This window comes from Cebus imitator, unplaced genomic scaffold (assembly GCF_001604975.1).
Source record: "Cebus imitator isolate Cc_AM_T3 unplaced genomic scaffold, Cebus_imitator-1.0 Scaffold191, whole genome shotgun sequence".
NCBI classification, from domain to species: domain Eukaryota; kingdom Metazoa; phylum Chordata; class Mammalia; order Primates; family Cebidae; genus Cebus; species Cebus imitator.
This window is the reverse complement of record NW_016107506.1, coordinates 990,691-1,006,251: the sequence shown is the minus strand read 5'-3', so window position 1 is coordinate 1,006,251 and position 15,561 is coordinate 990,691. Positions and strand designations below refer to the sequence as shown.

The 15,561-nt window shown below is 37.5% G+C and overlaps 1 protein-coding gene across 2 annotated transcripts in view; it reads right to left on the bottom strand.

The window, feature by feature from the left end:
• The window catches only part of CCNYL1 (cyclin Y like 1), a 45,480-nt gene that overhangs the window by 17,775 nt on the left and 12,144 nt on the right, over positions 1-15,561 (bottom strand). Inside the window, exons 2-5 of one of the 2 annotated variants that reach the window (XM_017546704.2) lie at positions 13,496-13,570; positions 11,207-11,241; positions 3,661-3,761; positions 615-650 (exon numbers count right to left, since the gene is read on the bottom strand). In XM_017546704.2, the coding sequence (XP_017402193.1) occupies positions 615-650; positions 3,661-3,761; positions 11,207-11,241; positions 13,496-13,570 (247 nt within the window). The remainder of the gene's footprint in view (positions 1-614; positions 651-3,660; positions 3,762-11,206; positions 11,242-13,495; positions 13,571-15,561) is intronic. The other variant, XM_017546706.2, reaches the window with a different exon arrangement.

Here is a 15,561-nt window from a genome sequence, read left to right as displayed (position 1 = left end):
CCAGCTAATGTTTTGTATTTTTAGTAGAGACGGGGTTTCACCATGTTGACCAGGATGGTCTCGATCTCTTGACCTCGTGATCCACCCGCCTCGGCCTCCCAAAGTGCTGGGATTACAGGAGTAAGCCACCGCCCCGGCCTTATGACACACATTTTATGCAACTTTGTTGCTGGAGAAGAGAGTTATTGAAAAAATGTTATTTATATTAACAATATGGTTCTCAGTCAGGGGTTATCTTTGTTGTTACAACCTGGGACAGCTGTTAAATATCCTAAAATGCACAGGACAGTCCCCACAACAAAGACTTACCTAGCTCAAAATATCAACAGTGCCAAGGTTGAGAAACTAAAACTAAAAATAGTGTTGTTTTAAAATTCTCAATTTCAATTTCTAACACAATAAATATTAATATAATCAACATAAATACTCTTTGGGATCCTCAGTAACTTAAGAGTTAAAACAGTCTTAGGGACCAGAAAAACCACAAATGATTCAGGTCAATACTCTAATAGCACTGTACAACTTATGATGTCTATAGTTATAACCTAATGCTGAACTTGACATCATGCAAAGTAATTAGCTGGAATAACAAGACAGGTTTTAAAGGAGCTCACCTGTTCTTTATGTGGTAATATATTGCTAAGGTCACACTGTGAAGGGAAAAAAAAAATTTTAACAACTGATTTTATCATTTGTTAGGCCTGAAGACATTTTTTAAATGGGGGAAGGGAGAAACCCTCCCAGCAGCCCTGAAATTCTCTAGTTCAGAACAGCATCACATGGGTACTTTCCCCTTGTTTTAGTTCCTTTCAGCAAAAATATGTGAACCAAAATGCTAATACGCTGTTAAAATACATGTTTCTGTTGATTATTATAATATATAAATCATTATCTATATATCCCCATTTGCTCTTCTGCCCATAGAACCTTTCATCTTATACAAGTTCTGCCTGTTTGTATACATGCTTAAATTTAAGCCATTCAGTTTTTCTTTTTTTTGCTTAAGTTATTAGACTCTGCATTTCAGTTGATTAATTATCTGTCACCTACCCACCCATTTTTCATTATTTCCCCTTAAAGTAAATAGTAAGTGTTTTATACCAAATAAAATTATTTAAGATCAATTTTGCATCATTATTAGTAGAAAATTTATTAGTAAATAAGTGCACACAAGACCAATGATAGGTGTAGCTATTCTGAAATAAGCAGTGCTAACAATGCAGCATAAAACTACAAAATGTAATATTAATAGCAAAGGTTTCCAAATTGGTTTAAATGCAATATTAGTGAACAGACATGACTCTTCAGATATGTTACTGTATTCCTAAATTACCCACAGATGTGTATCAGGAAACAAGGAGTTGTCTTAGATAAGTTATATGCTTCCATTTGCCCTCAGTCTCTAAACTGAGGCTCAAAATAATTGAGGGAAGGCAAATCTGAATTTTAAAAGTAAGTCTACACAATGTTAGCACTTTTTAAAGCCTGTAACATTATTAGCATGTAAGATGGATACTTCTATAGTGCTTCGAACAGTTTCATGTCCAAATTGATTTTAACATTACAGAATTTGAAGTTATATGCTGAAAAGGACCACAGAACCTTACATGACATTTAATCCAACACCCAGTTTACAGATCTGAGAACCAAGGCTTAAAACTGACTTGCCTAAGGTCCCACCAAATAGAAGCAGTTCATCCTCCTGCACTCAATTAAGCATTGGTTCCCAAACTTTCTGCACACCGCAATCACCTGAGGAGCTTTAAAAACTGCCTAACTTCCAAGTTGAGACATTCTGATTTAATTGGCATTGGGTATGACTTGAGGCCCGGGGATTGGTTTTATTTGTTTTTGTTTTGTTTTGTTTTTGAGACTGAGTTTCACTCTGTCGTCCAGGCTGGAGTGCAATGGCCCAATCTCCGCTCACTGCAACCACTGCCTCCCAGGTTCAAGCAATTCTCCTGCCTCAGCCTGCCGAGTAGCTGGGATTATAGGTAATTTTTTTGTATTTTAGTAGAGACGGGGTTTCACGGTGTTGCCCAGACTGGTCTCAAACTCCTGAGCTCAGGCAATCTACCCACCTTGACCTCCCAAAATGCTAGGATTACAGGTGTGAGCCACTGCGCCAGGCATGAGGATTTTTTTTAAAGTTCCCCTGGTGATAATTCCAACGTGCTGCAAAGTTTGGGAATGACTGAGTTAGGGTTAAGATCAGAATCATCTGGGATGTGCTTATCCTTTTAATTATGCCTCAAATGCCTTCTCCATTTTCCTAAAAGGCTTGACTGCCTAGAGATCAACGGAAGGTGGAAGTGAGATGTGTTTATAGACATACATTCTGAAAAAAGTTGCATAAGTGATTCTGATACAGCTCACCCATCCCATGAGAATAATGCACTATTAAGCCATAATAAATAGTTTTCAAAATCTTTCCAAAAGTCAATTTGCCCATTAGTGAAACTTTTATTTAACCAACAATGAATTATACCAAATAATCACTTCTAAAATTTACTGAGAACAAATTACAACTTACTGTACTTCCAAAAGTAGATTTCTAAAGTTAGACTAAAGTAGGGGGGAAAGCATGATATCTATTATACTTGTTTGAGCAAGGTTAATCTTTAAAACTACTTTTGAATCTTATACTGACACATGAGAATCTTTTGAATTCAAAAGAAGCCCAGGACTCTAGCCAAAGTGGAGTGGTTTTTTTTACTCAAGGATTTAGGATCTTAGCTGAATACATTCAATGATTACTCAGTAGGTGCCAAAGCTCAGGACTTTAGAGAGTCAGAGTCTAGTCTGTGCGGAAACACAATTCGATCTGAACTACTGTTATAGGTGAGAGAAGAAAGTGACATTATTATGAGCGTAAATTTGCTGCTTTTAAGATAGGAGTTACTGACAATTGAATTAACTAAGAAAAAAAAAAAAGCTAGTACATTAGAAACAAAATTAAGTTTATAAGCTAGTTATGTTTTTAGACTGAAAAGTAAAATTAGGGATAAGGGCATTAATATTCTAGTGTAGCACTTCCCAAACTGTGTTCTGAAAATCAACACTCATAATCCAAGGAGATGTTAATAGTTTCCTGATAGCCCCAATGGAGTCGGTTGTTGTTGGTGGTGGTAGTTTTTAAATAAACTTGAAAGGTTCATCTTAGGGCATTCTGCAAGTGCATCTCAGATTGTCCCCCAGAGGTGCTCGTGCACAACGGGGAAAATTTAAATGCATATACACTATGATGCCAGTCGAGGACAAGCTGTTCCTTCTTCCAAGAGTAGTTTCCAAAATGGTACACATAGCTTTAGGCCTGTAACTCAAAACAAACTAATGTTTTTTCCAGAAACATCCAATAAAAAGCACCTCTCCTTATTATGTTCAACACTATCTTAACATAAATGCATTAAATAAATAGCTACACTTTTTCGGGCACTATTTATTCACTAACTGGCTTTCCCTTCCACCATGCAACCTAAGATTGAAACAGAAAATGAAAATTCATATTTAGATCCTTGAAATCAATATATAGTTGACACCAATTTCTTAAACTGATTGCTGAAAAGCACAATCAAATGGCTGAAATTACCGAGGATGGCTGGGATGCTTTTAGCATAAGGGGGTCTGTCACTCAGCCCTTGGCAGCCTAGTTGTACTCACCATTTTACTGTGGTTCTAAGATTAGGCTGGCTGACTGTGCTGTCATCTAGAAATATTGTTGAGCATGAGCTATACTTTTTAGTAAGCTGCCCTGGAGATACCTGAAGGGGAAGGGAAATAGAAGAAAATGTCACAGTAAGTTAAACCTATAAAAGTGTGGTTTTTTTCCTTGGTTAAAATGGCAAATGATAAAGCATTAAGATATTTCTTATACTCCATGAACTGCCTGAGTGTGGTATCATGTGCAGCTCTACGGGAAACCCAGTGGAGGCTCTCCCACAGAAGATGTTTGAGGAATGGGTTATAAAATGCTGCTCTTGTGGTACCTATAATCAAACCTGGCAAGCATCTGTTACAAATTCCCTGTATAAATTAATGGAAAAAGTTTACAATAAGAGTACAGTGTTTTTTCTTAAGCAATAAAAGGCAGCTGAGATTCTTCTATTATTCATTTACTACAGTAAAATGTAATGCCTGCAAATCATATTTGCAGAAGAGCATTTTACTGCAGTAAAGGAAAGCCTAACACTACATTTACTAAGCTACTATTACTAAATATATTCGTTCAGGAGACAGTGTGAGAAACAAGTGGTTCACAGTCAGAGACTGTCTGCCAGGGCTGCTCCATCACCCATTAAGTGAGAAGGCCTGTTTTTTTATGTGGAGGAGAAAAAGTATCACTTTAATATTCCAAAAAACAGATGACAAGAACAACTTTAGGAATTTAACTTTCACTTCATATTTAAATAAGACTGCCATATTATTCAAATGAGAATGACTCATTACATTATTCAAATGAGAACCTCTGAGAGCACTCTCCATTCATTTCAAAATGTTATTAGTTTTATTCTGTAAGTTATTTGACAGGCATCATGGCACTTCCCTGCCTCACTCATGCTGCTCTGCCTGGAATACCTTGTTCTTCCTTCATATCCCAATAAGCCTAACCCCATCTACCTTCTGGGATCCCTTTGCCACCAGTCATACCACAAAACATTTCCCTTTTGGTACACTCATCCATCTAATTCACCACTTGTTACACGATACCAATTGTTTGTGGAGTATCCCCTCCTAAGAAAGTAAGTTTTTCCAGGGAAGGGAGGACTCATCCTCCTCATACTTCTGGCTGCTTAGCACAGAATGGGGACAAATTAAGGAATTCAACAAGTGTTTGACAAATTATTTAAATCAGTTACAATTTGGAAAGTAAACGCTACTACAGACAAATTAGAATTTATCTGCAGTTGTATCAGAGAGGTAACGATGAACTTTTTGGGCCCTCTAGAAAATAAACCATCTTTAAAACACTTTAGAAGTATCCATTTATTTTGGAAGAGTGCAGTAAGTCAAATATTGAAACAGCCTGAACTATGTTAAGACAATTCTCTTCCTTAAAAATAAGGTCAGTAACCAAATCCCAATCACAGAATAGTTGAAAGTAACAGTAGTATTTTTTAAAAAACCACAGAATACTAATAATTTTAACACTTAAAAAAAGCAACGAATTCAGATGAGCCTTCCTTCTTCCTATTAATATGATAGTTTTAACCATAGTGTCATACTCTCCCATCAGTATCCCCCACGTATACATGAAAGGCAGGGCAGGGAGAAGATCTAGTTGTTGCTTTCAAAAGTGTATGCATTAAAAAATTGCCAATAGTCAATAATCAGAAATATCCATACAGTGTAACGCCATTTTGTTTCAAACGTTTTTACTGTAGTCACTTAATTCTTACTAACAAAAAGTCCCAGATGTTCTATTTTTGGAAAGTATTACTATTTGAAAGACCAAATTCTCCTTCAAGCTAGAAATGTTTCAACTATATCTAAACTCATGTTTCTTAAGCTACTTAATGTATATAGTTTACATTAACTGTGTGTGCTAATGCATATACTTTTATCGTCTCAAAAAAATACAGTATGAAAAAGGAAAATTGACCCAAATACTTTCAAAGTGGAAGGGGGGACTGGGCACGGTGGCTCACATCTGTAATTCCAGCACTTTGGGAGGCCAAAGTGGGTGGATCACCTGAGGTCAGGAGTTCAAGACCAGCCTGGCCAACATGGAGAAACCCCATCTCTACTAAAAATACAAAAATCAGCCAAATGTGGTGGGTGCCTGTAATCCCAGCTACTCAGGAGGCTGAGGCAGGAGAATCGCTTGAACCCAGGAGGTGGAGGTTGCAGTGAATCAAAATTGTGCCACTGCATTTCAACTTGGGTAACAGAGTGAGACTCCATCTCCAAATAATAACAACAAAGTGGAAGATGGTATCTTTTAAGGTCACTACTATTTGAGGGCAATATGGCATATACTACACCATACCAAATGTCAATTCTCATGGTGGCCTTGAATTCTTGGGCTCAAGCAATCCTCCCACTTCAGCCTCTCAAGTATCTGGGACTACAGGCATGAGCCACCACACCTGGCTAGTTTCTAAATTTTTTTGTAGGTACTAGGTCTCCCTATGTTTCCCGGGTTGGTCTCAAACTCCTGGGCTCAAGCCTCTCAAAGTGCTAGTATTACAGGCATGGGCCAATGAGCCCATCCTAGTTCGTAGAGCTTTGGGTAACATTTCCCTCTATTTTCCTCTATTTAAAATTTTCTATCATGGATGCATATTGATTTATCTTTGCAAATATTGGTGCTAAACCATTTGAAATTTTGAATTAAATGCAGTCTTTCAATCCTATGGGAGCTCCTCAGTCAATCAGCAATTTATGGCTTACTGGCTGGATCCAGCCAAATAAATACTGAACATTTCCCCATCAGCCCAGGCATACTCTAAACTCCTGCTTAAAGAGAGAGTGACTCCTCTTAAAAGAGTTACTCTCGCCCAGGCATACTCTAAACTCCTGAGTAAGTTACTCTCTCTTTAAGCAGGAGTTTAGAGTATGCCTGGGCTGATGGGGAAATGTTACTCTCCAGAAAATGCCATTTCTGCTGTCTTTTATTTCTCCACCAGGCAATTCCCAAATTTCAAAATGACTGGAAAAAGTGAATGCAAAAACTCTCTGCTAACCAATATATAGCATGAGACACACCAACTTTCAAATGTTTTGTTATCAAGAGCATCCCGATATCTCTTGAGACTATATAGGGTGGCAGAATTAAGCTTCTGAGCAAAGCAATTATAGCTGCCAACAGGAAATTCCCCCATCATCTTGCTGTAAAACTCAACAATTATCCTTTATGGCTAAACCCTTACCAATGCTGCTTTACAACCTCAACAAACTCTACTGACAAACATAATAATAGAAAATATAAATACTTTTAAAAATCCAAACAGCAAAACACTACTGAAAGTTCACAGATGTTATTTCAGGTAGTCACAAAACAGGGACAAAGAATGTATCATTGATCTTCATTTGGTCAGCACAAATGACAATCTTTAACAAGAAAGGGAAAGGGTACCAAGTAGACTTAAGGAAGAATAGCAAAGATAGCAAATAATCATACCTAGTAGTCTACTAAGTCACAATTCAAACCTCGCCAAAGGTAAAGTACCTGTTGAACTCCCATACCTACCCACTGACTTTTCCCATTGTGCCTTATTTTAATCCATTAAAAAAAAAAAAAAAAGGAAATTCATTTTTTTCTCTCCCTTTTTACAAGTGTTACATTTGTTTGAGAATTAATGACTTTTAATTAACCTAAAAATTTCTGACACTGTGCATTAATGAAAACACCTCCATCTATGTTGCACAGTAATGGGACAATATAGCAGGGTACAGAGTTTGAATACAATTCCTAAAGCCTTAGTAGAAGAGTGTAATATGCTTATAGGTATACTAAAAAGTGTCTGGATTGGTATTATTATGTTGAATTTAAACTTAGATTTACACTTTAAATAAAGGTTCTAAATTTGGGTTAAACATGGAAGATTGACCACAAATTTATTTCCTTGCTCTCCTGAAATTTCATTAGAATTAAAGACATAAAATAAAGGTTATACACAGGATCCGGCAACAGGATTGACAGCAGATAATTTTTTAATTTTAATTTTATTTTATTATATATTTATTTATTTATTTTTGAGACAGAGTCTTACTCTGTTGCCCAGGCTGGAGTGCAGTGGTGCAATCTTGGCTCATTGCAGCCTCTGCTTCCCAGGTTCAAGTGATTCTCCTGCCTCAGCCTCCCAAGTAGCTGGGATTACAGGCACGTGCTGCCACATCTGGCTAATTTTTGTATTTTTTGTAAGAGACAGAATTTCGCCATGTTGGCCAGGCTGGTCTCGAACTCCTGGCCTCAAGTGACTGTCTGCCTCAGTCCCCCAAAGTGTTGGGATTACAGGCGTAAACCACCGCACTTGGCCACAGCAGATGATTTTTAATAAATCTTGAAAGATGAAAAAGACAAAGGAGTGGTAACTGATATGGAAGCACAACTTTAGTGCCTACAGAGAATGACTGGAACAGGAACAATCAAATTAGTTTGTCTTGCAGAACCCAAGGCAGGCTCCAAACTCAGAGGCATATGGTACCTTGGAAGGTAGAGTGAAACATAAAAATCAGCAAGATCAGTTGAAAATATGTAGTTAAGAGTCCAAGGTCCACCTGTCCTCCCATCTTATAATGAATATATAAGGTTCTGGGCTCAGAGATACTAGGACTGAAATCTGGGAAACGGGAAAAAAAACTATACACTGAGAAGGGGAACTCCATCTCTCTTTTCCAACTCCGCTTCTGGAAAGTGAGCAGCCATGCTTGTATTCCCCAGGTAGAAAATTGGGAGATTCTTCTCTGAAGAAATGAACAGTCTCAGAAAAGATGCACTCAGCCGGGCACAGCGGCTCATACCTGTAATCCCAGCACTTTGGGAAGCCAAGGTGGGCGAACTTGAGGCCAGGAGTTCAAGACTAGTTTGGCTAACACAGCAAAACCCTGTCTCTACTAAAAACAAAACAAAACAAAAAAAAAACACCAGGCATGGTGGCACACACCTGTAATCTGAGCTATTCCGGAGGCTAAGGCACAAGAATTGCCTGAACCTGGGAGGAAGAGGTTGCATCATGGCAGAGGGCGCTGAGATCACGCCACTGCACTCTAGTCTGGGTGACAGAGTGAGAGTCAGAAAGAAAAGCAAAGGAAAGGACAGGAGAAAGGACAGGGGAAAGGAGAAAAGAGGAAGGAGGAGAGGAAAAAGGGAAAAGAAAGAAAAGAAGAAAATGAGAAAAGACCCACCAGATAACAGACTGAGGTCTCCTAAATTAAAGGCTGGCTTGGCCTCCAAATCCTTGCAGTAAGAACCATCAGTTAACAAAAGTCGTGCTTCCAGTTAGAGAAAGCCAGGGACTAACACACTGGAGGGGAGCCTCCAACAAGAGAGCGCAAAACAACAGGAAAAAGAAAAACATGGGAGTGGAGAAAATTCAGGAGCAAAGGAAAACTTTAAAAAATTCTTAAAACACTCTCAAAAAGATAAAAGATTCAATAGAAGGGTTAGAGCGTAAAGTAAAAGAATGCCCAAGAATTAGAACAAAAGACTAACTAGAAAAAGGGAGAGTTTGAGGGGAGAGAATTAAAGATCAATGCAGAAACAATGATCTAAGAAGCTCAGCATCTGAATAGTAAGAGTATCAGGGAAAAGAAGGAACAAAGAAACAAGAAAATTCTGTAGAAGGCATAGTCTATAGACTTATTGGTCCCAATAAAAAGAAAAGGTCCAGGCCAGGCATGGTGGCTCACGGCTGTGATCCTAGCACTTTGGGAGGCAGAGGCGGGCAGATCACAAGGTCAGATCAAGATCATCCTGACCAACATGGTGAAACCCCATCTCCACTAAAAATACAAAAAAAAATTAGCCGGGCGTGGTGGCAGGTGTCTGTAGTCCCAATTACTCGGGAGGCTGAGGCAGGAAAACTGCTTGAACCCAGGAGGCAGAGGTTGCAGTGAGCCACTGCACTTCAGCCTGGTGACACAGCCAGACTCTGTGTCAAAAAAAAGAAAAAGAAAAGGTCCATAGCAAGCCATACTATGAAATTTCAGGATCTTAGGGATAGAGAAGGCACTAAAAAGCTTCCAGAAACATGTAAAAGCTGGTTACATGTACTGTATCACACAATAGCAACAGATTCAAGAATACTATAAGGAGAACACAATAGAGAAATGTCTTTAGAACTATGAAATTTAGTTTCAACCTAGCATTTTATACTCTTTAGAAATAGGAAGCTTTGGCAGGTGCAGTGTCTTATGCCTATAATCCTAACACTTTGAAAGGCCGATGCGGGTGGATGGCTTGAGCCCAGGAGTTCGAGATCAGCCTGAGCAACAAGGCGAAACCCCGTCTCCATGGAAAAACATAAAAATTAGCTGGGCATAGTGGCACATGCCTGTAGTCCCAGTTACTTGGAAGGCTGAGATGGGAGGATACTTGAGCCCAGTAGGTTAAGGATGCAATGAGCTGAGATCACACCACTGCACTCCAACTTGGGCAACAGAGAGAGACCCTGTCTCAAAAAAGAGAAAAAAAATAGGAGAGGTTTTCAGACAGGCTAGATCTCTAAATATGTCTGTCTATGGGCCCTTTCCCAGGAAAATGTGCTCCAGTACAACTAGGAAGGGTAACAAGATAGAGGGAAACACAGAATCTAGGACTTAAGAGAACCCAACACCGGAGGACAGTTATGCGAGATCCCAGATGACTTCAGAGAGATACCCCAGGAAAACAGGCACAGAGCAGGCTTAGGAAAAGCCCATCTGTATTTGAGGAGGATGACAAAAGGCTGAGGAAAGTTCTTACCAAGAGAAAATAGAACAGATATATTTTAGTAGATGGAAAATATTTTTGATACGCATGTGGCAAATGCTACAACATTTGGGGGAAAAAATAGCTGTTAGAAAACAGTCAAATGAATATAGTCAGGAAATTAATTCCATAAAAAAACAAAGTACATGAAAGCAAGGAGACCAGTCAAGGGTTACTTATTGCATTTAGCTGTGTGAGCTAATGGAGGCTAGGAAAAGAGAAGTGCAGACATGCTCAGATTTCAGAAATATTTAAGAGAAACAAAGGATGCAAAAGAAGGAAGATAGTGAGAATACTATATGACTCAGCAGTGAATAATACCTGCATAATCATAACAATGTAAACATCAAGTACTGATTTAATTAAAAATGTGACATATGTGGGAAAAATAGAAGGAAGAAAATAAGGTAACAGTGGAGTGAAGAAGCTAAGCTTTCACCTGCTATGACAGGAAGTCAACATAATAGTGCTAAAAATTGAGTGCTCAAGTAATTTTATTACTTGATTTTTAAAAAGATGAAAAAATTAAGAAAAAATATTTAAGGCAGAGAGTTATACCACAACCAAATTATCGAAATTTAACTTAAATGTCAGAAACCCATACAAAAAGAGCATATTAAGTCAAAGACTTTCCTGCGTACATTTGATTCTTAGGAAAATAAAAATGATTTTAAAAATCCACAAAAAGAGGCCGATAATAACAGTATTCGGTCCCCACTATATTTTTACTGAAGCATGACAGACATACTTTTAATTCAATTATTTAATTTCTTAACTTTTCAACTGTTTACTTACATGGTTTAAATGGTTGCTCTTCCTCTTTTCTCGCACTAAGAATAAAAAAAATTAACTGATCAATTCTGATACAAATGCCATAGAATAAAAATAGTTGCTAATCATCTGATGGATTACCAATATACAAAATCAGATAAAATTTCACTTTAAAAAATAATTTCTAACAAAACTCATCATTTAAATCGTCTGGCAAGATCAATCTCATAAAATAAAATCTAAAAACTTAGTTTTACTTTTTGACCTAACAGATATTCTATTACATACACATGAAAGAATTCCTATGTACAAAAGAAAAGGGCAAAACAAACTAGGATAAATGAGAAATTTAGCTAGTAAGTTTACCTGTTACATATCTGAACCATCATCCAGTAGTATGTTTAAATTCTACATTTACAGGTAGCTCACTTTAATTATCAAGCTGTAACAGCGCACAGCTCTAAGAACCAGTTTCTGGCTAGGTGCCAATCTCTACCTGCATCACAATCCCTAGAAGCATCCCAAACCACTTAACTGGCCATCTTCTAATATGTTACTGAAAAAATAAATAGGTCTTTTACACAAGTGGAAAGTAAACTATCTTAAATGTAACAATGAGTGTGTTAACCTAATTGAACATGGTTATCTTTATCACACAAAATCATTTTAACAAAGGCCAGAAGAATAAAAGCTCCAAGAGGGACTTGGGCCATGCTTTGTTTCCTATACTGCCTCTTCCTTTGATGCTAGACAAGTATCACAAGCACACACTCCTTACTACTGAAGAGAGAAGAACATGGGATAGCTTTTCTTTTACTGCTTCCACACTCTATATGTGTGAGAAGCTTATGGCTCTGAAATAAACTGAGAAATACAACTATCCTAGCCAGAAATGATCAGCACAAGACAAAAGTCCACACGAGCTTCAAAAATGCAGGTTAGAAACCCCCGTTTTGTGTTGTGCTGCGTTACTTCACATATTATAGAACTCTCACTTCTTGTATTCTTGCTGTGGAAATCAACTGAAAAACCTAGCTGTGTACGGCTTTTTAACAAACAAATTAGGATTTAACATAATGTTAAGGAAGATAAACAGGAGTACAGAAAAATACGGCAGTTCTGATTCTCATCCTAAAACAAGTAGGAAAGGAAAATGTACATGAGTTTCACTTGCTGAAGCTAACCTTCTGGGAAACACCATGGGGCTTGTTTACATTTACATTACATTAGGATGAAAAAGTTAATAGCTTAAAAGTTCTGAGTAGCATAAATTTGTATGTGATAGGCTCATGTGGTTAGAGCATTTATAAAAGGAAGCCAAAATCACAGATTTAATCCCTGTATATGAACTAATATTTTTTAGTTGTTCAAATGAAACCAAGCTGCAGCTTAAATCTTACCATTCATCTTTAAAATGTATTTTAGAGCAAGGGAAAGAGGTCAAAGAAGCATGGAAAAATAAGTATAAATCCATAATACTGGCCGAGTGCAGTGGCTCACACCTGTAATCCCAGCACTTTGGGAGGCTGAGGTAGGCAGATCACCTGAGGTCAGGAGTTCGAGACCACCCTGGCCAACAACATGGTGAAACCTAGTCTCTACTAAAAATACAAAAATTAGCCAGGCTTGGTGGTGGGTACCTGTAATCCCAGCTACTTGGGAGGCTGAAGCAGGATAATCGCTTGAGACCTCACTATTGCACTCCAACCTGGGCAACAAGGGTGAAACTCCCTCACAAAAAAAAAAAAAAAAAAAAAAAAGGCCAGGTGCAGTGGCTCACACCAGTAATCCCAGCACTTTGGGAGGCAGAGGCAGGCGATTCGAATCCCCTGAGGTCAGGAGTCCAAGAACAGCCTGACCAACATGGAGAAACCCTGTCTATATAATACAAAATTAGCCAGGTGTGGTAGCACATGCCTGTAATCCCAGCTGTTCAGGACACTGAGGCAGGAGAATCGCTTGAACCTGGGAGGCGGAGGCTGGGGTGAGCCGAGATTGCGCCATTGCACTCCAGCCTGGGCAACAAGAGTAAAACTCCCAAAAATAAATAAATAAATAAATAAATAAAATCCATGTTACTGAATCATGTGGCCAATTAATTGTGTTGATAAAAATGTGGCAAAACCTGTAAATAGAAGGTCTACATGTTATTACTAAACAATCACAACTAAAGGAAGTATATCATATATTAAAATAAGTGAACATATGAAATTTTTAAATATATCTGTTCTTCTAAATACTTTCTATAATGCAACCAATAAAATAGAAAAGTTTTCAGTCTTTTCCTTGGAGGAAAAAACAGTATTGTCTTACCATCTGTTTGAGATTTGCTCAGGAAAATTGTGCTTGCCCTTGGATGGTCAGAAGGGTTTGACTCCAAAGCTAAATCTATATAAGAGGAGGAAGAAGATGTGATACTTTCGGTGAATAGAAAAAATGATTTTTGAAATAGATACACACCCATTTTAATAACTTTTAACAGTCTTCAGAGAAGTTTTAAATAATAAATATGAAGGAAATAAATATAACAATACAGAAATGATACTGGGGAATGCAAAACTGTAGAATCTCTCCACACCATGTGGAACAAAACCAGGCTATGTCTGAGACTTTTAATAAAAAATCTGTGCCTAAATAATCTGATTCAAATTTTAGATGAAATTTAGATCAAATAGAAATATAACCACTCTCCTATCTGTTGCTATTGCTAGCACATTTCAAAAACAATCCCAAGTAGCAAGTGATGCTGTGGCCAATTACTGTTAGGCACCAGCTCAACACATCAAATGTGGTAAAACAAAGAGCTGTTTTTGGCAAATGTTCTTTAGACAATCAAATGGCTAATTCTAACTCCACTCAACCAGTGAACTAATTTGGTTAGCTGTGGTTTTTTGGGGGGTTATTCATTATGGCACATTCAAGAGGACTGAATAAAAGTTCTATGTTGCAAATATAGGAACATGTTAGAAAATGATTAACTTTTGCCCTCAATTTCTCACTTCTTCCTTCTAACAGCACAGTTAATTTGGTGTTTCATCAAGAGTACGTTTTGGAGCAGATCTTAGGGCTGTTTCTAAAAAATTTTGCCCCATCTATGTCAAGATAAATCTGCCTACAGTCCACCTTGCACCGAAGTTGGATAATATATTTAAGCAAGATTACAAAACAGCCTCTTGAATTTTCATGAAACAAACTTTATGGGATAATAAAAGTTATCATGAGGGGAAAAAAGAAGAATCTATGATATTCTTCAGCAAGGTCCTTTTCTGAGATGGAGTCTTGCTCTGTCGCCCAGGCTGGAATACAGTGGGACAATCTCGGCTCACTGCAACTTCCACCTCCCTGGTTCAAGCAATTCTCCTGGCTCAGTCTCCCAAGTAGCTGGGATTACAGGGCCCACCACCACATGCCTGCTAATTTTATTTATAGTAGAAATGGGGTTTCACCATGTTGGATAGGCTGGTCTCAAATTCCTGACTTCAGGTGATCCACCCACCTTGGCCTCCCAAGGTGCTGGGATTACAGGGGTGAGTCACCGTGGCCAGCCCAGAAAGGTCTATTTCAAGCCACTCATCTTAACCAATCTTGTAAGAAACCAGGCCAAGATCCAGAGTAACAATTAAGGCAACGCTTCCCAAAACTACATATTAATATAATTGCTTTACTTTTAAAAAAGCGATTTAGTGGTCAAATGATAATATACTTTATCCCTGGCTCTTACAAAATCAAAATGCACATTGATATATTAAAAATTAATCAGTTTAGTAGTGAATACTGTCTAGCTCAGCATTTCACAAATTTATCTACCTAGAATAGTTTTCTCCCTTCAAAGTAATTTGGCTAGAATCTTATATGAACATAATTTGGGACTTACTGGTTAAAAAAATATGAATCATCAATTTTCATAGTACTGCCAGATCACTAAAAACTTAACATACCTAAACCAACTGCTTTGTTCTCCATGGAAATTCCTTCACTGATCTGAAGTTTATTAAACTGCTTTTGGAGAAAACTATTCTTATGTAAAAAACGCACACAAAAATTATGTTTAAAGTTTTGCTACATCTTGAAAATATGATGTGACAATATTAAGCTATTTGGAAAAATAAAATCATTTGCACACAAAACGACGGCAGAGACTTTCAAAGCTGTCTCTACCTAAAGCTTTTTTAAAATTTTATTTTTTTTTTTATTTAATTTTTTTTTTTTTTTTTTATTGTTTTTTTTTTTTTTTTTTTTTTTTTTTTTTTTTTTTTTTTTCTTAAAATTTTATTTTTTTTTTTTTTTTTTTTTTTTTTTTTTTTTAGACGGAGTTTTTCTTTTTTTACCCAGGCTGGAGTGCAATGGCGCGATCTCGGCTCACCGCAACCTCCGCCTCC